General features: G+C 33.9%; 1 protein-coding gene across 1 annotated transcript; it reads left to right on the forward strand.

Annotated features, from left to right (window-relative positions):
• Positions 1-345: 345 nt before the first annotated feature.
• LOC128221986 (zinc finger protein 28-like) lies at positions 346-23,313 on the forward strand. The gene is made up of 2 exons (XM_052930714.1): positions 346-414; positions 19,494-23,313. Exon 2 carries the CDS (start codon positions 19,554-19,556, stop codon positions 20,625-20,627), a length of 1,074 nt encoding a protein of 357 aa, XP_052786674.1. The 5' UTR covers positions 346-414; positions 19,494-19,553; the 3' UTR covers positions 20,628-23,313.
• Positions 23,314-24,619: the final 1,306 nt, after the last annotated feature.

Here is a 24,619-nt window from a genome sequence, read left to right on the forward strand (position 1 = left end):
ATATGCTATCAATATATTTATTTTAAGGCATTTATAACTTTAAATTGATTGTAGAAGATCAAACATTACAAACGCAAAGATAAATCCAAAATTGAAATTGAGGTCCCGGATCCTGGGTCCGGCAGTCCTGGATCCCGGCAAATATAACAGCCGTAAAGTAGTTGATACACTCACGATCTTGAGATATAAATGTTGTTCAGCTTCTGAAGTCGTGGTTGTTATACATGTAATATATTCAGGGGAGGTAACAGCTGCGATAAGTTATAGACACACAGCTTAAAAAGTGTTAACTGTTTCATGTATCAATAAAATTGTTGTCTGTTACCGTACAATGGTGGACTGTGTCAAATATATCATTTCTTCAATTTAAAAGGCTGTTCGAGGCTATTTATCAGTAAGCTGATAACGTTTTGTGTAAGTATAATGTTTGGAGCGATTTTAATTTGTGTTTGTGTTGTTTGTCTGTGTGTGTTGATTGTGTTCTGTTGTGTTGTGGCCATATACTGGATTGTATCACCGATAATGGCCGTTACTGTGGCTGTAAAGTAGATTGCATCACCGATATTGGCCATGACGGTGACTGTCGCTTTAAAATATATTGTATCACCAATATTGGCCATGACGGTGACTGGCTGTAAAGTAGATTGTATCACTGATATTGGCCATGACCGTGATTGTGGCTTTTAATATTTTATTATTACTTTTAAGTGTTAATTAATTGACTTTGTTCAAAATAAAACTGACTTTGCTTCAATTTGCTTGACTTTGCTGGACTCATATATTGTATCATGCAAATATGCCTTATTCTCGTTATCATAAAGTCATTTATATGACAACGACATCTTTTTGTGATTGACTTTGTTCAAAATAAAACTGTCTTTGGTAGACTTTGCTTGACTCTGCTAGACTTTGCCTGTCTTTGTAGTATTTAGTAGGACTGGTCGGTAAGCGAGTAATGGTGGACTGCACCAACTTTATTCTTTTTCAACTTTATAGTTGTGTGATCCTTTTTGCCAATTGATTGAAACAGTTTTCTGTAAATGTAAGCATAAAACAATATATGGGTGGTTAAGTGGTCAACTGAGAACCAGAGGAATAGGTCTCGGACTGAAGTAGTCCAAATAATTGTATGTGGACGTTGTAGATCTCGAACTGTGTACACAAGAGGTGTTATACAACTACAAATTCTAATTTGAAATCGTTTGAGGATAGTAAATCCAACCACATTTTAATTGTTTAAATGTATAAAACTACACGTAACTTGTAGGAGATAGCAGAGCAAGACAAAATGGCCCCTTTACAAGTTGTCTTACTACCAAATCAGCCCCTGAGACATTGCGGCCCTGCCATTTTAGCCCCTTAAAAATATTGACTCAAGACTGTTTGGTCCTTTACTGATTTTCATCAGAGACATTTTGGCCCCTTAATTTCATTTAAGATTGAACTTTAAATATAATAAAAGCAGTAAAAAATGTTCAAATTTTATTTCAATAGAAATTGTTATGAGATTTGTAGGTCAACAAAAAAACATATACATTTAAATAAAAAAAAATTAAAAAGATATCAGAAGAAAAAGGTTCATATATTTAATTATTTGTACTATCATAATGTACTGCGATAGGTATTTTATATATATATAGTCCTTTGTTGATACCTCTGACATATTGTTTTAGTATCATTTATGTTTTAAATCTAAAATTTAAACTAAATGGGGTTATCATTATTGGAAAGCTGGCTGTTTTGTGGATCGGCTGGCTAGCTGAATTTCTAAGAAAAATTGGTGAGTCACTTTGCTGAAATTGATATACATTAGACCTGTTGAGTATATATACTTCAAATGAGACTGAATATATATATATACATGTATGTAAAAATGCAATTTTTAGCCATTCCTGTGCCAAAAAAAAGCTCAGCTTTCTAAAAAGCGCAGCTTTAGCTTAGCTAAAGCTATGCTTTTCAAAAAGCTGTGTTTTTTTAGCTAAGCTATTTTCAAAAAGCTTAGCAAAAGCTGTGTTTTTTATAGAAAGGTTAGCAAAAGCTGTGCTTTTTAATAATAGCTTAGCTAAAGCTATGTTTTTTTCTCTAAAAAGCTGCGCTTTTTCTTCAAAGCTGCGCTTTTTAAAAAAGAGCTGAACAAAAGCTATGTTCTTTTCTCTAAAAGCTGAGTTTTTTCTTCTAAGCTGCGCTTTTTGTTTATGAAGATGCGTTTTTTAAATCAAAGCTTAGCTAAAGCTGCGTCTTTTGACTAGGTAAAAGATTGCCTCTTAGAAAAGCTGCGTCTTTTTCATATTAGCTGCGTCTTTTCCCAAATTAAAATTGGGTTAGTATTTCTTTAAAAGACTAAGCTTTTCAAACAAAAGACTAAGCTTTTGGAGAAAAACAAAGGTTTATATTGTGAAATTCATTTTCAAAATTTTATTATTTATTTATAACACAGTTGTTAAAATAGAAATTCCAAATATTTTTCTGTTGTTTTTTTTTATTCAAAACGCAGGTGTCTGAAAATATATCATTTTCCTAAATACCTTTAAATTGTTTTGAAAATGTGTCCCATCTCATCAGGTCCTGATTATTCTATTTTGGATTTTTTATTTTAAACTAAAATTGAATCCATGTTGGTCAAGTTATTCTTTGTCTCTGTACATGCTGATTCGATTTAAAATAAGACAATTTTTGGCTGTCTTTGGCATTTAACCAGTGCCATTAAATTGGGTTTATGTTTAAACTTTTTGCTACTCAGAGCTAGTTTCTGTAGTTTTTGGCATAAATATTTTGGCAGGAACAAAAGATACATCTTTTTTTATTGGCATCCCTTTTAAAAGTATCTTTAGTTTTATTGATAATCTACTGTCATTAAAGAGTGCATTTTAAGTGTATCTTTTTACTAAGAAGTGCATCTTTTAGTTTAGGTAAAAAAAAGTAGTATCTTTGTGTAATAAAGTAATCATTTATGAAATATACACATAAATACAAGAATATGAATGAATGAATCAATCAATCAATGAATGAATGAATGAATCAATCAATCAATCAATCAATCAATAAATCAACCAACCAGTAAATAAGCATTTTATTATTGATCAATATACCTTCAAACTAAAATAAAATAAAATAATGAAATAAAAAGAAAGATTATTTTAAAAATCAAAAATATATTATATTTTTTATTTAAATCAAAAGAACACATTTTACTTATAGGCAATAATCAATTGCATGTAATAACAACATTTATAGAATTATTATTCCTTAAATTTCTTGTAATGCCACTACCAAATTCTTTGTCATTTCCTTTCCAATTTTACAACATGCATGATAAGCCTGATCTTATCTGATTGTACCGAGGACCAATTAAATCTCAGCATTTAGGGAGCCAATTTCAAATCAAAGCTACTGGTAGCCATTTTGTTGGGATTTCATTAAAAGAATTATGATGATGTTTTAATTAATAAATGAATTCACACCAATTAAAACAAATTAATAGTAAAGGGATTAGTGAAGTAAAATAATAATCATTAGATCAGATAAATATGAACTATGATTAGAAACATGACATACCACTATTGGATGATTTGTGATAAACTGACATGTGAAAGCACTCAGGTCATGGTATGTATTCTTTATTTCAGTTGTTAATTTCACTGTTATGACACTTGACTACTTGTGGGACTTTTATTTGTCAACTTTCAATCTAGTGCACATATTTTAATAAATAACAATGCTGTTGTAGATAGTAGCTGGATGTAGGATTATTGGTCCCAGATAGTAGATTTACGTAGTTTTAAAACTCTATGAAGATGCACTTGTTTTCAGCCTTATATATATGTTAATATCATATTAACATATTAAGCTGAAATTGCCATGTTTCCATACATATGCACACTAGCACCTTTAATGCTATACAAATGATTACAGTGTTGGTTTTTGGAGGGGTCATAAAACTGCCATCTGCCACATGGCTTACCAGTTATTGGAAACTGGCCAAATTGGGTCAATCAATTTAAGTTAAGTACTAATAAAGTCATTACATATTTAAAATATGATACCCTGTTTTATTCCAGAGCTGTCAGGAATCTCTAGATTTGACAAAAATATAACAAAAGATCCTTGAGACTTGTCATTTTCCAATTTGTAGCTTGAACAGTTTTATGATTTTCTATCAATTATTTTTGCCACTGAGTAAAAGGTTATTTTATTATTGCTAAATTTGACAAATATGTACTTGTTTGTCTGTCTGTAAATACATTATGTCCAGTTACAAGGTGTCATGTAAAATTAAATATGAAATAATAAAAATATATGTAACACAAACTCATGTTTAGGAAATTTAAATAAAGCAAAATGTCTATGTATTTATTCAAATGTGTTCTATTTTTGATGGTTCAATATATTTATATAATGCGGTTTAAACACACTTGGTGCATTTTTTTTTGTTTAATTTCGTTTAAAGCATATATTTTTGTTAAAAAATGCACTTTAGATACACTCAAGTGTGTATTTAGTGCGTTTTTTTGTAAAATCTTTTCTTCACCTGTGGTATTTTTTATGAAAATAGGAGCTACGTTTTTTTTTAAAAAGCTGCGCTAAATTAGCTAAGCTATTTGAAAAGCTTCATCATAAAGCTAAACACCGCCATAAAGCTGCACTTTTCAAAATTAGCTAAGCTATTTTGAAGAAAAAACACAGCCCCATCCAAAAGCTAAGCTTTTGGGCCAATTCTGCCATAAAGCTGCGCTTTTCATAATTAGCTAAGCTATTTTAGAAAAAGCTAAGCTTTTGGGCCAATACCGCCATAAAGCTGCGCTTTTCATAATTAGCTAAGCTGTTTTAGAAAAAGCTAACTTTTGGGCCAATACCGCCATAAAGCTGCGCTTTTCATAATTAGCTAAGCTATTTTAGAAAAAGCTAAGCTTTTGGGCCAATACCGCCATAAAGCTGCGCTTTTCATAATTAGCTAAGCTATTTTAGAAAAAGCTAAGCTTTTGGGCCAATACCGCCAAAAAGCTGCGCTTTTCATAATTAGCTAAGCTATTTTAGAAAAAGCTAAGCTTTTGGGCCAATACCGCCATAAAGCTGCGCTTTTCATAATTAGCTAAGCTATTTTAGAAAAAGCTAAGCTTTTGGGCCAATACCGCCAAAAAGCTGCGCTTTTCATAATTAGCTAAGCTATTTTAGAAAAAGCTAAGCTTTTGGGCCAATACCGCCATAAAGCTGCGCTTTTCATAATTAGCTTAGCTATTTAAGAAAAAGCGCAGCTCCATCAAAAAGCTTAGCTTTTGGGCCAATACCGCCATAAAGCTGCGCTTTTCATAAAAATAGCTTAGCTATTTTGCCCAATATCACCAAGAGCTGAGCTTTTTTAAGAAATTAGCTAAGCTATTTTGGCAAAAAAGCATAGCTTTAGCGCAGCAGCTGTGTTGTTTTTTTTTCCAAAAAGCTGCGTTTTTTATATAAAAAAAGCTGCGCTTTTTCGGGCCAATACCGCTAAGCTTTTAGCTATGCTTTTAGCTATGCTTTTAGCTGTGCTTTTAGCTTAGCTTTAGCGAACCTTTTTTGGCACGGGTTCAAACTGCATTTTATTGATAATAAAATTAAAATTAACACTGAACATTTAAGGGAAATATACCGGACATGTCCAACTGTCCGAGGGACATTCGCATTGACAGCTATCATGAACGATATTTTTAAGATTTTTTAAATTGCGAATACAAAAGGATTTGTTGCCATTTTGGGACATTCATACTGCATTTTATTGTTAAAATGTAAAAAAAGAGTGCATCTTTTTGTAGATTGTATGTACGGTAGACGCAAATCCTACAGGAACAATCTGTTAAAAGATGTTAGCGCGTCCAGAGAGTGCTGTCACTAATATTCACAAATTGAATTCTGTCACTTTAGTTCATTTAAATTACTTTTTTTCTATGTGGCAATTTGTAAGCGATGATTGAGAGCCATTTTCTTCATCTCAAAAATAGACAAGAAAAGGCTTTCAAAACAAAACTTAAAATTGATTCAGTATGTAATCCTTGCGGCCTGATTTCAGAATAAATTCCAGGTACAGTTAATACTGAATATAGAAGGACACACAGAGTTTGTAGTTTATTAGATAAGCCAGTATTGACTTTTCTGATCCACTCAGATTGACTTTAATGTTTTAAATTTAATATCGCTGATGAGATAATTTCCTATCCTACAATGTAGTTTATTGTTTAACACCTGATAAAACAGTTAACCATTTATTGATGACATTTTAATGTAAAGCCATTTTACTGGGCTAACCATTTATTGATGACCTTTAAATGGAAAGCCATTTTACTGGGCTATTAAATACAGACAATGGGTCTCAACTTGTCATTTACTAGTCATCCATGTCTATTTCTAATTTAAATGTAGTTGGGAAAAATAAAATAAAAAAATAATTACACTAAAATAAATATAATAAATCTATTCGTAAGCAACTATCTTAAAATCGGAATGTCTAAATAGTGTGAAATGATATAATTGTGTTATTACATAACATTTGTATAATTATGATGCATTTGTATTAGTTTCTAGTTATAAACTAATATAAAATAGTAGTTCAGGCTTTTAAGAAACTCCTTTTTATATGCAATATTGCAATATATTATAATTTCATCACAAGATTAGTAAATATCAATCTTAATATGAGAATTGTTAATCTGTAACTTATTTGAAGGTATTAGGATATTTGTGATTTATTTCAATATTGCAGGCTTAGTGCAAAGCGGTTGTGACTGACATTTTTTTCAAAAGTGTGATTTTATATTTTTTATCATATTTTACCGGCCACCAAACTATCCCAAGTCAGCTCTGTTCTCTAAGGATAAATGTATATAAAGCAATGTTTAACTTATTTAGGAAATGAATATAAATGTAAAATTAAATATCCCTTCTTAGAATTAAAATTGTTATGAATGGATTTAAAATTAGGAACACAATGGACTTTTGCTCAAGAATATTGATTATTTTTGTAGTTTTCATTCGGAATATTATTATTTATTTATTTATATTTCATGGACTCTTTATGGTAAAGTGAGTTTGCATGTTGAATTTTCATATTTGGGCAATACTGACAAGTTTTGTACACAGAATCATTACTTTTTGAAGATGATGAAAAACAAAGACTGTTGGTCTAATTATTTTTAGGTACATCTTGTAAGGTCAATACATAAACTAATTCCTCTGCCATTTTAAAAAGAATGTTCAAAACAGTAACTCAACATTATGTATCCTATTATAGGCATATATCAAGTGGCAAACATTAGCTAAAGGAAGGGATTTTCCAACGGGTTTATTTGCATTTCTTGACAGTATTTAGTCAATAATAATTTCTTTCTTTTTGTTCATGCAATATTCATAAGTTTTCACTTGATTGAGTGATTTTCAATAGCAAATAATTTTTTTTTCAACATTTATGAAGACTGAGGTTAAAAGTTGTGCTGGTGGGGGCTACAATAGTTTCAACTCATTGTGATGTTTAGGACTAGTGAAGAAGTAGATCTATTGAAGTCATTTTGATATTCAAGAACTCTGGACTTTGTAGTCGTGATGATGATTTTGACTAGCTATTGGTCATTAGGATATTTATGAACTCTGTAGTTGAAGTCATGTTGTTAATTAATTTCTAAGAAGTCATTCTAATATTCATGAACTCTGTAGTTGTAGTCATGTTGGTTTGGTGTTATTTAATTTCTGAGAAGTATATATATATGAGAAGTCATTATGATATTCATAAGCTATACATGTCAGTTAAGCCATGCTGGTGTTTTTGACTGGCTAGGTAGTATGAATAGAATGTGAAGTTAGTATACCTTAATAAGTAGATGGTTTCATAATTGCCATGGTTGACATGCTGTTTACTAAGCAACTACTTGATAGGAAAAAATGGAAATCATTCTGATATTCATGTGTTTATGACTTGCTAAGATGTAGATTATAAGTTTCTTCCATGGCAGAGAGTGAAAGATCGGTTCATTCCGACCCGAGCGTATAGGGTGTTTTGCGAAAACGAGGTTTATACAATGTATAAGAGTATGTATGGAAACAATGCTGGTATTATTTGCTTGTTTACTAGTAAATGGAAGCCATTGTGATGTTCATGAGTTTAGTAGGTGGAGTTTATGGCCTTTTTTAAGATAGATGAAAATCTGTCCATATTCATGAGCTAAGAATATTGAAATCATGCTGGTGTAAATGGCCTGCTAAGAGTAGATGGATTTTGTTCTGTTATGTATGAGCCTGTTATAGATTTAAATTATGCTGGGGTTATTGATTTGTTTAGAGTAGATATAAATTATTCTGATGTTAATGAGCCAATGAGATGGAAATTATGTTTGGGTTAATTATTGGTTAAGAGTTGTTGGAAAGTTTTCTGATATTCATGGGCCAAATGGATAAAAAAACATGCTAAGGTTGATGATTTGTTTAGAGTAGATGAAAGTATTCTGGTATTCATGGCCAATTGGATGATAATCATCAAAGCAGATATCAATGTTGTCCTCGGATGACCTTGACTGTGACCTTTTGACCTACTTTCTTATTTTTGAAGCTTCAGCAATGAAATTTGGACCATGTGTACCGTTTTGAAAACAGATATCAATGTTGTCCTCGGATGACCTTGACTGTGACATTTTGACCTACTTTCTTATTTTTGAAGCTTCAGCAATGAAATTTGAACCATGTGCAGGGGTTTGAAAACAAATAACAATCTTGTCCTCAAAAGACCGTGACTGCGACCTTTTAACCTTCTTTATTATTTTTATAGCTACAGCAATGAACTTTGGACCATGTGTACAGTTTTTGAAAACAAATATCAATGCTGTGCTTGGATGACCTTGATTGTGACCTTTTGACCTACTTCCTTATTTTTGAAGCTACTGTAATGAAATTTCGACCATGTGTACAATTTTGCAAACAAATATCAATATTGACATTGTCATGTGACCTTTTTACCTACTTTCATATTTACCTACTTTCTTATGTTTGATGCTACAGCTTTGAAATTTGGACCATGTATACAGCTTTGAGAACAAATATCAAGCTTTAGTGATAACAAAGGTCAAAAGCTTTTACTCAGGTGAGTGATTTAGGGCCTTCATGGCTCTCTTGTTTGTTCTTCCGGCCCGCGCCCGATTTTTTCCATTTTAATATGCATGTGCGAGATATCGAAAAACATGACACAGTGACTAGTCAGTCTTAATCTTCATTAATTGCTCATGCTATTAATAGATTAAAGTATTTGATAAAGCCAGCCAGCCAAATTAAGCAGATTAGATTATGTAGATTATGTAGGTTGGTTAGATTCGAGTGAGCGTGGTCTTAAGTATACCTACTCAGTTCAATAAACCTACTATGATAATGAACATTTATTTTGGATTTAAGTATTCATCCCCATCTACCAACAACATTTTCCACAGAATATGTATTGTGATATACTACACCTGTTCAAAAACTATTTTCTTGATGTATGGTGAAAAAGTGTTTAATTTAATAAAATTTATATCATATAGGACGTATAGTGAAACATAGAATTAAGAGTAGTGTCCGAGGTCCTTTCAATATTTATCAGCAATCCGTTACTTTGCAGTTGTGGAAAGCATACCATGCATTTCAATTACGAAAATCACGACCTACCATCTTGAATGTAAAATAATTCTGGGAATATTATGTTTGTACGTGTGTATATATGACTTCTTTATATTTAACCAAGTTCATTTTTATTTCACGCCTCAAATAAATGTTATCATGCATTTTAATGATTAATAAGTTTAATACCTTAACAAAATGGCGTATTACATGAAGTTTTGTATTTTGTACCACATGTTTCAAAATTAAAATGCTAAATAAAGGTACATGTGTAATAACTTAGTTGGTAAATATTAGATTTATAACACTACTATGTCCTTGTATACATCATTCTGCTATATTATACATCATTCTGCTATGTAAAAAAATAGGCCTCATTCTGCTATGGCCTCGTATACAGCATTCTGCTATGTCCTCGTATAAATCATTCTGCTATGTCCTTGTATACATCATTCTGCTATGTCCTCGTATACCTCATCCTGCTATGTACTCATATATCTCATTCTGCTATGTCCTCGTATACCTCATCCTGCTATGTACTCATATATCTCATTCTGTTATGTCCTCGTATACATCATTCATTCTGCTATGTCCTTGTATACATCATTCTGCTATGTCCTCGTATACCTCATCCTGCTATGTACTCATATATCTCATTCTGCTATGTCCTCGTATACATCATTCATTCTGCTATGTCCTTGTATTCATCATTTTGCTATGTCCTCGTATACCTCATCCTGCTATGTACTCATATATCTCATTCTGTTATGTCCTCGTATACCTCATCCTGCTATGTACTCATATATCTCATTCTGCTATGTCCTCGTATACCTCATCCTGCTATGTCCTCATATATCTCATTCTGCTATGTCCTCGTATACATCATTCTGCTATGTACTCATATATCTCATTCTGCTATGTCCTCGTATACCTCATCCTGCTATGTACTCATATATCTCATTCTGCTATGTCCTCGTATACCTCATCCTGCTATGTACTCATATATCTCATTCTGCTATGTCCTCGTATACATCATTCATTCTGCTATGTCCTTGTATACATCATTCTGCTATGTCCTCGTATACCTCATTCTGCTATGGCCTCGTATACCTCATTCTGCTATGTCCTCATATATCTCATTCTGCTATGTCCTCATTAATCTCATTATGCTATGACCTTGTATGCCTCATTCTGATATGTCCTCGTATACATTATTCTGCTATGTCCTCGTATACCTCATTCTGCTATGTCCTCGTATACATCATTCTGCTATGGCCTCGTATACATCACTTTGCTATGTCCTCGTATACCTCATTCTGCTATGTCCTCGTATACCTCATTCTGCTATGTCCTCCTATACATCATTCTGCTATGTCCCCGTATACATCATTCATTCTGCTATGTCCTCGTATACCCCATTCTGCTATGTCCTCGTATATCTCATTCTGCTATGTCCTCGTATACCTCATTCTGCTATGTCCTCGTATACCTCATTCTGCTATGTCCTTGTATACATCATTCTGCTATGTCCTTGTATACCTAATTCTGCTATGTCTTCGTATACCTCATTCTTCTATGTCTTCGTATACCTCATTCTGCTATGTCCTGGTATACCTCATCCTTGTATGTCCTATACATCATCCTGCTATGTCATCGTATACCCCATTCTCCTAGGTTCTCCTATACATCATCCTGCTATGTCCCCGTATAACTCATTCTCCTATGTCCTAATATACATCATTCTGCTATGTCCTCGTATACCTCATTCTGCTATGTCCTCGTATACATCATTCTGCTATGACCTCGTATACATCACTCTGTTATGTCCTCGTATACCTCATTCTGCTATGTCCTCGTATACCTCATTTTGCTATGTCCTCCTATACATCACTCTGCTATGTCCCCGTATACATCATTCATTCTGCTGTGTCCTCGTATACCCCATTCTGCTATGTCCTCGTATACCCCATTCTGCTATGTTCTCCTATACATCATTCTGCTATGTCCCCGTATACATCATTCATTCTGCTATGTCCTCGTATACCCCATTCTGCTATGTCGTCGTATACATCATTCTGCTATGTCCTCCTTTACATCATTCTGCTATGTCCCCGTATACATCATTCATTCTGCTATGTCCTCGTATACCCCATTCTGCTATGTCCTCGTATACCCCATTTTGCTATGTCCTCGTATACCCCATTCTGCTATGTCCTCGTATACCTCATTCTGCTATGTCCTCCTATACATCATTCTGCTATGTCCCCGTATACATCATTCATTCTGCTATGTCCTTGTATATATTTTTTATCATATTTTACCGGCCACCAAACTATCCCAAGTCAGCTCTGTTCTCTAAGGATAAATGTATATAAAGCAATGTTTAACTTAATTAGGAAATGAATATAAATGTAAAATTAAAGATCCCTTCTTAGAATTAAAATTGTTATGAATGGATTTAAAATTAGGAACACAATGGACTTTTGCTCAAGAATATTGATTATTTTTGTAGTTTTCATTCGGAATATTATTATTTATTTATTTATATTTCATGGACTCTTTATGGTAAAGTGAGTTTGCATGTTGAATTTTCATATTTGGGCAATACTGACAAGTTTTGTACACAGAATCATTACTTTTTGAAGATGATGAAAAACAAAGACTGTTGGTCTAATTATTTTTAGGTACATCTTGTAAGGTCAATACATAAACTAATTCCTCTACCATTTTAAAAAGAATGTTCAAAACAGTAACTCAACATTATGTATCCTATTATAGGCATATATCAAGTGGCAAACATTAGCTAAAGGAAGGGATTTTCCAACGGGTTTATTTGCATTTCTTGACAGTATTTAGTCAATAATAATTTCTTTCTTTTTGTTCATGCAATATTCATAAGTTTTCACTTGATTGAGTGATTTTCAATAGCAAATAATTTTTTTTTCAACATTTATGAAGACTGAGGTTAAAAGTTGTGCTGGTGGGGGCTACAATAGTTTCAACTCATTGTGATGTTTAGGACTAGTGAAGAAGTAGATCTATTGAAGTCATTTTGATATTCAAGAACTCTGGATTTGTAGTCGTGATGATGATTTTGACTAGCTATTGGTCATTAGGATATTTATGAACTCTGTAGTTGAAGTCATGTTGTTAATTAATTTCTAAGAAGTCATTCTAATATTCATGAACTCTGTAGTTGTAGTCATGTTGGTTTGGTGTTATTTAATTTCTGAGAAGTATATATATATGAGAAGTCATTCTAATATTCATGAGCTATATAGTTTGAAATCATACTTGAATTTTTATGACTACCAAAGAAGTAATTCTATTTAAGTCATTATGATATTCATAAGCTATACATGTCAGTTAAGCCATGCTGGTGTTTTTGACTGGCTAGGTAGTATGAATAGAATGTGAAGTTAGTATACCTTAATAAGTAGATGGTTTCATAATTGCCATGGTTGACATGCTGTTTACTAAGCAACTACTTGATAGGAAAAAATGGAAATCATTCTGATATTCATGTGTTTATGACTTGCTAAGATGTAGATTATAAGTTTCTTCCATGGCAGAGAGTGAAAGATCGGTTCATTCCGACCCGAGCGTATAGGGTGTTTTGCGAAAACGAGGTTTATACAATGTATAAGAGTATGTATGGAAACAATGCTGGTATTATTTGCTTGTTTACTAGTAAATGGAAGCCATTGTGATGTTCATGAGTTTAGTAGGTGGAGTTTATGGCCTTTTTTAAGATAGATGAAAATCTGTCCATATTCATGAGCTAAGAATATTGAAATCATGCTGGTGTAAATGGCCTGCTAAGAGTAGATGGATTTTGTTCTGTTATGTATGAGCCTGTTATAGATTTAAATTATGCTGGGGTTATTGATTTGTTTAGAGTAGATATAAATTATTCTGATGTTAATGAGCCAATGAGATGGAAATTATGTTTGGGTTAATTATTGGTTAAGAGTTGTTGGAAAGTTTTCTGATATTCATGGGCCAAATGGATAAAAAAACATGCTAAGGTTGATGATTTGTTTAGAGTAGATGAAAGTATTCTGGTATTCATGGCCAATTGGATGATAATCATCAAAGCAGATATCAATGTTGTCCTCGGATGACCTTGACTGTGACCTTTTGACCTACTTTCTTATTTTTGAAGCTTCAGCAATGAAATTTGGACCATGTGTACCGTTTTGAAAACAGATATCAATGTTGTCCTTGGATGACCTTGACTGTGACATTTTGACCTACTTTCTTATTTTTGAAGCTTCAGCAATGAAATTTGAACCATGTGCAGGGGTTTGAAAACAAATAACAATCTTGTCCTCAAAAGACCGTGACTGCGACCTTTTAACCTTCTTTATTATTTTTATAGCTACAGCAATGAACTTTGGACCATGTGTACAGTTTTTGAAAACAAATATCAATGCTGTGCTTGGATGACCTTGATTGTGACCTTTTGACCTACTTCCTTATTTTTGAAGCTACTGTAATGAAATTTCGACCATGTGTACAATTTTGCAAACAAATATCAATATTGACATTGTCATGTGACCTTTTTACCTACTTTCATATTTACCTACTTTCTTATGTTTGATGCTACAGCTTTGAAATTTGGACCATGTATACAGCTTTGAGAACAAATATCAAGCTTTAGTGATAACAAAGGTCAAAAGCTTTTACTCAGGTGAGTGATTTAGGGCCTTCATGGCTCTCTTGTTTGTTCTTCCGGCCCGCGCCCGATTTTTTCCATTTTAATATGCATGTGCGAGATATCGAAAAACATGACACAGTGACTAGTCAGTCTTAATCTTCATTAATTGCTCATGCTATTAATAGATTAAAGTATTTGATAAAGCCAGCCAGCCAAATTAAGCAGATTAGATTATGTAGATTATGTAGGTTGGTTAGATTCGAGTGAGCGTGGTCTTAAGTATACCTACTCAGTTCAATAAACCTACTATGATAATGAACATTTATTTTGGATTTAAGTATTCATCCCCATCTACCAACAACATTTTCCACAGAATATGTATTGTGATATACTACACCTGTTCAAAAACTATTTTCTTGATGTATGGTGAAAAAGTGTTTAATTTAATAAAATTTATATCATATAGGACGTATAGTGAAACATAGAATTAAGAGTAGTGTCCGAGGTCCTTTCAATATTTATCAGCAATCCGTTACTTTGCAGTTGTGGAAAGCATACCATGCATTTCAATTACGAAAATCACGACCTACCCTCTTGAATGTAAAATAATTCTGGGAATATTATGTTTGTACGTGTGTATATATGACTTCTTTATATTTAACCAGGTTCATTTTTATTTCACGCCTCAAATAAATGTTATCATGCATTTTAATGATTAATAAGTTTAATACCTTAACAAAATGGCGTATTACATGAAGTTTTGTATTTTGTACCACATGTTTCAAAATTAAAATGCTAAATAAAGGTACATGTGTAATAACTTAGTTGGTAAATATTAGATTTATAACACTACTATGTCCTTGTATACATCATTCTGCTATATTATACATCATTCTGCTATGTAAAAAAATAGGCCTCATTCTGCTATGGCCTCGTATACAGCATTCTGCTATGTCCTCGTATTACTCATTCTGCTATGTCCTTGTATACATCATTCTGCTATGTCCTCGTATACCTCATCCTGCTATGTACTCATATATCTCATTCTGCTATGTCCTCGTATACCTCATCCTGCTATGTACTCATATATCTCATTCTGTTATGTCCTCGTATACATCATTCATTCTGCTATGTCCTTGTATACATCATTCTGTTATGTTCTCGTATACCTCATCCTGCTATGTACTCATATATCTCATTCTGCTATGTCCTCGTATACATCATTCATTCTGCTATGTCCTTGTATTCATCATTTTGCTATGTCCTCGTATACCTCATCCTGCTATGTACTCATATATCTCATTCTGTTATGTCCTCGTATACCTCATCCTGCTATGTACTCATATATCTCATTCTGCTATGTCCTCGTATACCTCATCCTGCTATGTACTCATATATCTCATTCTGCTATGTCCTCGTATACCTCATCCTGCTATGTACTCATATATCTCATTCTGCTATGTCCTCGTATACCTCATCCTGCTATGTACTCATATATCTCATTCTGCTATGTCCTCGTATACCTCATCCTGCTATGTACTCATATATCTCATTCTGCTATGTCCTCGTATACATCATTCATTCTGCTATGTCCTTGTATTCATCATTTTGCTATGTCCTCGTATACCTCATTCTGCTATGGCCTCGTATACCTCATTCTGCTATGTCCTCATATATCTCATTCTGCTATGTCCTCATTAATCTCATTATGCTATGACCTTGTATGCCTCATTCTGATATGTCCTCGTATACATTATTCTGCTATGTCCTCGTATACCTCATTCTGCTATGTCCTCGTATACATCATTCTGCTATGACCTCATATACATCACTTTGCTATGTTCTCGTATACCTCATTCTGCTATGTCTTCGTATACCTCATTCTGCTATGTCCTCGTATACATCATTCTGCTATGTCCCCGTATACATCATTCATTCTGCTATGTCCTCGTATAGCCCATTCTGCTATGTCCTCGTATATCTCATTCTGCTATGTCCTCATATACCTCATTCTGCTATGTCCTTGTATACCTCATCCTGCTATGTCCTTGTATACCTCATCCTGCTATGTCCTTGTATACCTAATTCTGCTATGTCTTCGTATACCTCATTCTTCTATGTCTTCGTATACCTCATTCTGCTATGTCCTGGTATACCTCATCCTTGTATGTCCTATACATCATCCTGCTATGTCATCGTATACCCCATTCTCCTAGGTTCTCCTATACATCATCCTGCTATGTCCCCGTATAACTCATTCTCCTATGTCCTAATATACATCATTCTGCTATGTCCTCGTATACCTCATTCTGCTATGTCCTCGTATATATCATTCTGCTATGACCTCGTATACATCACTCTGTTATGTCCTCGTATACCTCATTCTGCTATGTCCTCGTATACCTCATTTTGCTATGTCCTCCTATACATCACTCTGCTATGTCCCCGTATACATCATTCATTCTGCTATGTCCTCGTATACCCCATTCTGCTATGTCCTCGTATACCCCATTCTGCTATGTTCTCCTATACATCATTCTGCTATGTCCCCGTATACATCATTCATTCTGCTATGTCCTCGTATACCCCATTCTGCTATGTCGTCGTATACCTCATTCTGCTATGTCCTCCTTTACATCATTCTGCTATGTCCCCGTATACATCATTCATTCTGCTATGTCCTCGTATACCCCATTCTGCTATGTCCTCGTATACCCCATTTTGCTATGTCCTCGTATACCCCATTCTGCTATGTCCTCGTATACCTCATTCTGCTATGTCCTCCTATACATCATTCTGCTATGTCCCCGTATACATCATTCATTCTGCTATGTCCTCGTATACCCCATTCTGCTATGTCCTCGTATATCTCATTTTGCTATGTCCTACTATACTTCATTATGCTATGTCCTTGTATACCTCATCCTGCTATGTCCTTGTATACGTCATCCTGCTATGTCCTTGTATACCTCATTTTGCTATGTCCTCGTGTATTTTATTCTGCTATGTCCTCGTATACCTCTTCCTGCTATGTCCTCGTATACATCATTCTGCTATATCCTCATTTACCTCATTCTGCTTTATCCTCATATACCTCATTCTGCTATGTCCTCGTATAACTTATTTTGCTATGTCCTTGTATACCTCATTCTGCTATGTCATCGTATGACTCATTCTGCTATGTCCCCGTGTACCTCATTAAATCTGCTATGTCCTCGTATACATCGTTCTGCTATGTCCTGGTATACCACATTCTGCTAAGTCTGCGTATACATCATTCTGCTATGTCCTCGTATACCTCATTCTCCTATGTCCTCGTATACCTCATTCTGTTATGTCCTCGTTTACCTCATTCTTCTATGTCCTCGTATACATCATTCTACTGTGTCTTCGTTTACCTCATTCTGATATATACTCGTATACCGCATTCTGCTATGTCCTTGTATACCTCATTCTGTTATGTCCTCGTATACCTCATTATGCTATGTCCTCGTATACCTCATTCTGCTCTGTCCTTGTATACCTCATTATACTATGGCTTGGTATACCTCATTCTGCTATGTCATCGTATACCTCATTCTGCTATGTCCTCGTTTACCTTATTCTGATATATCCTCGTATACCGCATTCTGCTATGTCCTTGTATACCTCATTCTGTTATGTCCTCGTATACCTCATTCTGCTATGTCCTCGTATGCCTCATTATGCTATGTCCTCGTATACCTCTTCCTGCTATGTCCTCGTATACATTATTCTGCTATGGCCTCCAATGCATCAGTCTGCTATGACCTTGTATACATCATTCTGCTATGTCCCCGTATACATCATTCTGCTATGTCCTCGTATACCTCATTCTGCTATGTCCCCGTATACATCATTCTGCTATGACCTCGTATACATCATTCTGATATGGCCACCTATTCATCATTCTGCTATGACCTCGTATACATCATTCTGCTATGTTCCCGTATACATCATTCTGCTATGTCCTCGTATACCTCATTCTGCTATGTCCCCGTATACATCATTCTGCTATGTCCCCATATACATCATTCTGCTATGTCCCCGTATACATCATTTTGCTATGACCTCGTATACATCATTCTGCTATGTCCTCGTATACATCATTCTGCTATGTCCCCGTATACATCATTCTGCTATGACCTCGAATACATCATTCTGCTATGACCTCGTATACATCATTCTGCTATGACCTCTTATACATCATTTTGCAATGTCCTCGTATACATTATTATTCTATGTCCTCGTATACATCATTCTGCTATGTCATCGTATACATCATTCTGCTATGTCCTCGTATACATCATTCTGCTATGTCCTCGTATATCTCATTTTGCTATGTCCTACTATACCTCATTCTGCTATGTCCTTGTATACCTCATCCTGCTATGTCCTTGTATACCTCATCCTGCTATGTCCTTGTATACCTAATTCTGCTTTGTCCTCATATATTTTATTCTGCTACGTCCTAGTATACATCATTCTGCTATGTCCTCGTATACATCATTCTGCTATGGCCTCCTATGCATCATTCTGCTATGTCCCCGTATACATCGTTCTGCTATGACCTCATATACATCATTCTGCTATGGCTTGCTATTCATCATTCTGCTATGACCTCATAAAAATCATTCTGCTATGTCCCACGTTTACATCATTCTGCTATGACTTCATATACATCATTCTGCTATGGCCTCCTATTCATCATTCTGCTATGACCTCGTATACATCATTCTGCTATGTCCTCGTATACATCATTCTGCTATGTCCTCATATACATCATTCTGCTATGTCCCCGTATACATCATTCTGCTATGTCCCCGTATACATCATTTTGCTATGGCCTCGTATACAGCATTCTGCTATGTCCTCGTATACATCATTCTGCTATGTCCCCGTATACATCATTCTGCTATGACCCCGTATACATCATTCTGCTATGTCATCGTGTGTTTTATTCTGCTATGTCCCCGTATACATCATTCTGCTATGTCCTCGTATACCTTATTCTGCTATATCCTTGTTTACATCATTCTACAGAAAAAAACAACGGATTCTCAATTTTGTTTGATGATTTGTTTTATATTCTTATTAAAAACTATATGATATGTACGGGATTAAGATTATTCATATTTTCAACATAGTTGATTTGACCCGTATAAACACTACTATTTAAAAGGAGTATTACATACATGTGTTTGATTTTCAGTTTAGCAAGGATATACACGCAGGAGAGAAGCCATACAAGTGTAAGGTCTGTGGGTCCGATATGTTCCGGAAATCTCATTTAAAGCGTCATATGAGAATACATACAGAAGAGAAACCATACAAGTGTGAGATATGTTCGGCTAATTTTACTCTTAAAACTGATTTAAAAAGACACACGAGAATACATACAGGAGAGAAAATGTACATGTGTGAGACATGTGATGCTGCTTTCTCTAAGAAAGGTGTTTTACAGATACATATTAGAATACACACTGGCGAGAAGCCATACAAGTGTGAGATATGTGATGCTGCTTTCTCTCAGAAAAGTCATTTACAAGAACATATTAGAATACACACAGGAGAGAAGCCATACAAGTGTGAGATATGTGATGCTGCTTTCTCTCGGAAAGGTCATTTACAAAAACATATTAGAATACACACAGGAGAGAAGCCATACAAGTGTGAGATATGTTATGCTGCTTTCTCTCAGAAAGGTGATTTACAGAAACATATTAGAATACACACAGGCGAGAAGCCATACAAGTGTGAGATATGTGATGCTGCTTTCTCTCAGAAAGGTCATTTACAAAAACATATTAGAATACACACAGGAGAGAAGCCATACAAGTGTGCGATATGTGATGCTGCTTTCTCTCAGAAATGTCATTTACAAAAACATATTAGAATACACACAGGCGAGAAGCCATACAAGTGTGAGATATGCGATGCTTGTTTCGCTGACAAACGTGATTTACAGAAACATTTAAGAATACACACAGGAGAGAAGCCATACAAGTGTGAGATATGTGATGCTGCTTTCTCTCAGAAAAGTGCTTTAAAAACACATATAAGAATACACACGGGAGAGAAGCCATACAAGTGTAAGGTATGTTATGCTGCTTTCTCTCAGAAAGGTAATTTACAGAAACATGTAAGAATACACACGGGAGAGAAGCAATACAAGTGTGAGATATGTTATGCTGCTTTCTCTCAGAAAGGTCATTTACAGAAACATGTAAGAATACACACGGGAGAGAAGCCATACAAGTGTAAGGTATGTGATGCTGCTTTTTCTCAGAAAGGTTCATTACAGAGGCATAGAAGAATACACACAGGAGTGAAGCCGTACAAGTGAATGTGTGATACATGTGATGCTGATTTTTTTTCCAGAAAAGTAATTTACAGACACATATATGAAAACACTCATAAGAGAAGCAGCAGCACTTTTAGTCATGTGGGGCTGATTTCTCTGAGAAAGTGATTTGAAAACACGTAAAAGAATACATCCAGGAAAGAAACTATAAAAGTATGAGATATGTGATGTTGAATACTCTCAGATAAACTGTTCACAGAAACATATTAGAATCCACGCAGGAGAGATGCCATACACGTATGAATTACGTGATTCTGATTTCTCGCTGAAACGTGATTTACAAAGGCATATGAGAATACACTCAGGAAAGAAGCCATTCGAATGTAAGGCAGATGGTGATACCTTTCCTTGAAGAAACTATTTGAAAACTGATTTTAAAGGGATTCACTTAGAATGAGAAGCGATGTATATGTGGTTCTGCTTAAACTTTAGGAATTTTACCATTTTGTTATACGATGAACTTTCAGAACATCTGAGATGCCCTTTGATGTCGTTGGTGGACTTTTAAAACTTCTAAGATGCACTTTGATGTCGTTGGTGGACTTTTAGAATATCTAAGATGCACTTAGATGTCGTTGGTGTACTTTAAGAATATCTAAGATGCACTTAGATGTCGTTGGTGAAGTTTAGAATATCTAAGATGCACTTAGATGTCGTTGGTGAAGTTTAGAATATCTAAGATGCACTTAGATGTCGTTGGTGAAGTTTATGATATCTAAGATGCACTTAGATGTCGTTGGTGAAGTTTAGAATATCTAAGATGCACTTAGATGTCGTTGGTGAAGTTTAGAATATCTAAGATGCACTTAGATGTCGTTGGTGAAGTTTAGAATATCTAAGATGCACTTAGATGTCGTTGGTGAAGTTTAGAATATCTAAGATGCACTTAGATGTCGTTGGTGAAGTTTATGATATCTAAGATGCACTTAGATGTCGTTGGTGAAGTTTATAATATCTAAGATGCACTTAGATGTCGTTGGTGAAGTTTAGAATATCTAAGATGCACTTAGATGTCGTTGGTGAAGTTTATGATATCTAAGATGCACTTAGATGTCGTTGGTGAAGTTTAGAATATCTAAGATGCACTTAGATGACGTGGTTGTACTTTAAGGACGTATTGGCCAAATGTACCCACGGCTTTTGTGTTCAATTCTATTGTAGTTTGTGTTTAATAACATACAATGTTAACTATATATGTGTACGCCTTTGTTTTAATACATCGAACTATTAATAATTATAATAATAATAATACTAATAATAACAATAATTAATTATAATAAAAAATTAAGCTACATGTATGTAACATAACTTTTTTTCAATATGGCCTTCATAAACACATACAACTGCAATGTAACAAACAAACAAACACAAAAACACACACACTCACTCACACAGGCACACACACAGCTCTAGTTATAATAAGCATACACACATACACACATGTACACGTTAAACATTCAAGAAAAGAACTTTCAATTATTTGTATATATTCTTCGACAATCAATCGTACATGAGAATATCATGTATAACAATTGCTGTAGTGTCTGGATTTTCGTAACACGTATAAAAGTAATAGTACACTGATAACATTTTGAAACTTGCCAAACATTTTGTTATAAACCCGTACGAAAAATTCAGGCGTAAACCAGCTGGTTGGGACACGGAAACCAGGCGGAAACCAACTGGTTTTCTGTATTGCGTGTGCTTAACGTGTCTAAAGGAGCAGGACACGTAAAACGAACCCAAAACCAGGCGTAAAATATCCCGGTATGAAGACACGTAAATTCAAACCAGGCGTAATTTTTCGAAACCAGGCGTAAAGTTGGACTTAGACATTTTCGCAATAAGCAAAAGGCGTAAATTGAGACTTGGAATATTTTTTGTTCCAATATAATACTTTGACATTTTTTCTGTTGCCAAAGATTAAAAAAGAATGTGCAAAAATAAGCTGTGCTTTAAATAATATTTGTTTAAAACTTATATCTTTTTAATAGGAATACAGTTAGAAATTGGCAATAAAATTAACTTTTTGTAGAGGATATTTTTTATTATTATAGATGAAACTAGAAAATAATTGAAAAATACTTATCGGCAGTATATAAGCAACTTGCCTTAGAATTGCTATTTAAAACTAATTATTTCATAGTCGAATTCAGATTTCTAACTCTTTTTTATTTGACTCATGATTTATTTTGATAAAAAGTTTAATACTGCTACATGTTATCAAAATTTCTCTCTCTATGAGTCCAGTTGTATCACACCCTGGGCTTATCAGTTCAATCAAAGGTCAGGCAGAAAGCTTCCTGGAGAGTTTTATCTAAGCCAATCAGCATCAGGTTAACATTCATCTGTGTAGGAAATTCAAATGTATGGAGAAGAATCATGTAAACATGGCGGTTTCTGAAGCTCATTTTGTGTGGATCAACCTTTTCCCTAATCATTTAAAAAGGTAAGAACAGATTCAACATATTTCTTTAATAATATTCCACAGTAAAAAGAACATAAATAAATCTGATGAGTGACTAAATATAATATTCTTGCAGTTCTTTATCTGACAGCATTTAAACATTTTGAGTATTGCTCCCAGGACAATGAACCTCCATTAACACAAATTGTCTCACTGGGATGCTTTGAAGCCTCATGATTGTAATACAGTGTGTGCAATTATATGAATATATCCACAAGTTCTAATACTTGAAAGTTAGTATAATTAAGCTGCAATAAACTTCATATATACTCTTCTTGTTTTAAATTCAATATCTCACTGATCATTTGATACAAATAACTTAAAAATATCTGAATTATTTCAGCGTCTGTCATAAAGCATATTTAGTCATTACCTTACTAAAGTAACTGTTCTTCTTCTATTATTTCATGCGTCATACGTTATAAAAAAAATAATAATTTCTAAAATGCATTATTTTTTTTGACGCTATTAAACACACAAACAAAAAACGTATACATCTTTTTCATTTCACTTTGATTTTTAAGATATAGACTTAATTTACAAAATTATAATGATGTGCAAAATATAGATACATAAAATACAAATATTTATGAACATAGAACAAGCTTTAAATGACCTTTTAAGCCAATACAAAAGGGGAGTCAAGTTATTCCTAAGAAAAATCTCTCCACTTGAAAAACAAACTCTAAAAATTGCACAGTCCGCCATGAAAGTTCTTCCAAAATGTCCTTTCAACTTTAGGGCAGCAGTAAATGCTTTAATCTCTACTCTAAATGATAAATCAAGCAAGAGTAGATACTCAAGGTATAAACGTTTTAGGAATAATGACATTTTAGATGTACAGTGGACACAACAACAAAAGGTACTTGATCATGAATAAATGTCTATTTTTACTATTAAAGTTTGCAACTAGATTGAGTCCACAAACTGATGAGTTTGTGTGATCTACGTTTAGACATTTTCAATATATCAAGGGTCAAACACTCTTAAGTGAATCATCATCATCATCATCATCATCATCATCATCATCATCATCATCATCATCATCATTATCATCATCATTATCATCGTCGATATAATCAATAGGTCTATCAGCAGCACCTTCATCATTCAATTAATAAAATATAATCCATATGTATCCATCTTACTAATCATCATCCTCACCATCATCATCATCATCATCATTCAATTAATCATACATAATCGATTGATCCATCATCATCATCATCATCATCATCATCATCATCACAGTCATCATCATTCAATTAATCATACATAAACGATTGATCCAATATCATCATCATCACCATCAGCCATTACCCTTCAAAGTTCCCATTTAAACAAATAACAAACATTTTAAGATTTCAAAATTTAATTGTTGGAAAAGGCAAAAGCATTTAACAAGTAAAAAAACTGTATACAAGTTACAACAAATATCATGGTCACCACCTCCAACAATCATCATCATCATCATCATCATCATCATCATCATCATCATCATCATCAT

The sequence above is a fragment of the Mya arenaria genome, chromosome 16, assembly GCF_026914265.1.
Source record: "Mya arenaria isolate MELC-2E11 chromosome 16, ASM2691426v1".
Lineage (NCBI taxonomy): Eukaryota > Metazoa > Mollusca > Bivalvia > Myida > Myidae > Mya > Mya arenaria.